We start from the raw sequence: 809 nt of genomic DNA, 5'->3' as shown, positions 1-809 counted from the left end.
TTATGCTCTTATTTATTGTTTGTGCGCAGTACATGACATAATGTATGTGATGACACTAGCTGCCCAATGCCATTATTTATGGTTAAAAAGGGTTCCCATTAAATACCAATGCCATAATCGGGAGCCCTGAACCTAACTGACAAAAAATCTGGAGAATTTGCCAAAAGATAATTACAGCAGTATTCTTTACTACTCGAGGTACTACGGTGTGTATGCTTCGAGGGTGCTCGTGAGCCACAGTATTTAAAGTTGTGGCGCGGGTTGGCAAGTAGGCAGAGGCGATAGCGTCTTGGTCATCCAGAATACCTCGTGGGAAGGGTTTTCCCAAAACATGATGTTTTCCCCAATTTGAAAGCCAAATGAAGTGTAAAACTTAACGGCCGACGTCTTCTCCGTGTAGGATGCCGTGAGTGTCAGAGTCTTGAAGTGACGCGTCGTCGCCCACTGTACCAGATGCGTTATCAGCTTGCGGCCGATGCCCATGCGCTGGTAGCCAGGGTGTACTGAAACACGTCGAACTTCAGCATTTCCGTTGGACTTGGGCTCCAAAGCTATCATGCCTGCTACCTTCCTCTCTCCGTTGTTGCCTTCCACCGTCGCGACCCAGAAGTTGCCGCTAGTCTTCATGTACGTGCCTTCGATATCGGCGAGGTCGGACTTGATACTCTTGGTAACGTAGTTCTCCCAGCGAGACCTGGAGACCGGGTCGTTCTTGGAGTACAGCATCATGCCGTATTCGAAAATCTCAGCGACTTCAGGTAGGTCGTCGTCACGGAACTGACGGATGCAGATGTCAGGCTTGGAAGTGA

General features: G+C 48.9%; 1 protein-coding gene across 1 annotated transcript; it reads right to left on the bottom strand.

Annotated features, from left to right (window-relative positions):
• Window positions 1–243: 243 nt before the first annotated feature.
• PITG_22654 (uncharacterized protein) lies at window positions 244–726 on the bottom strand (the record flags this gene model as incomplete). Its single annotated transcript, XM_002909634.1, has 1 exon — window positions 244–726. One exon carries the CDS (start codon window positions 724–726, stop codon window positions 244–246), a length of 483 nt encoding a protein of 160 aa, XP_002909680.1.
• Between the last annotated feature and the right edge of the window lie 83 nt (window positions 727–809).

Source organism: Phytophthora infestans, genomic scaffold, assembly GCF_000142945.1.
Source record: "Phytophthora infestans T30-4 supercont1.4836 genomic scaffold, whole genome shotgun sequence".
Classification (NCBI taxonomy): Eukaryota; Oomycota; class Peronosporomycetes; order Peronosporales; family Peronosporaceae; genus Phytophthora; species Phytophthora infestans.
Note: the sequence above shows the minus strand (reverse complement) of the source record. Positions and strands in the feature narration are given on the sequence as shown.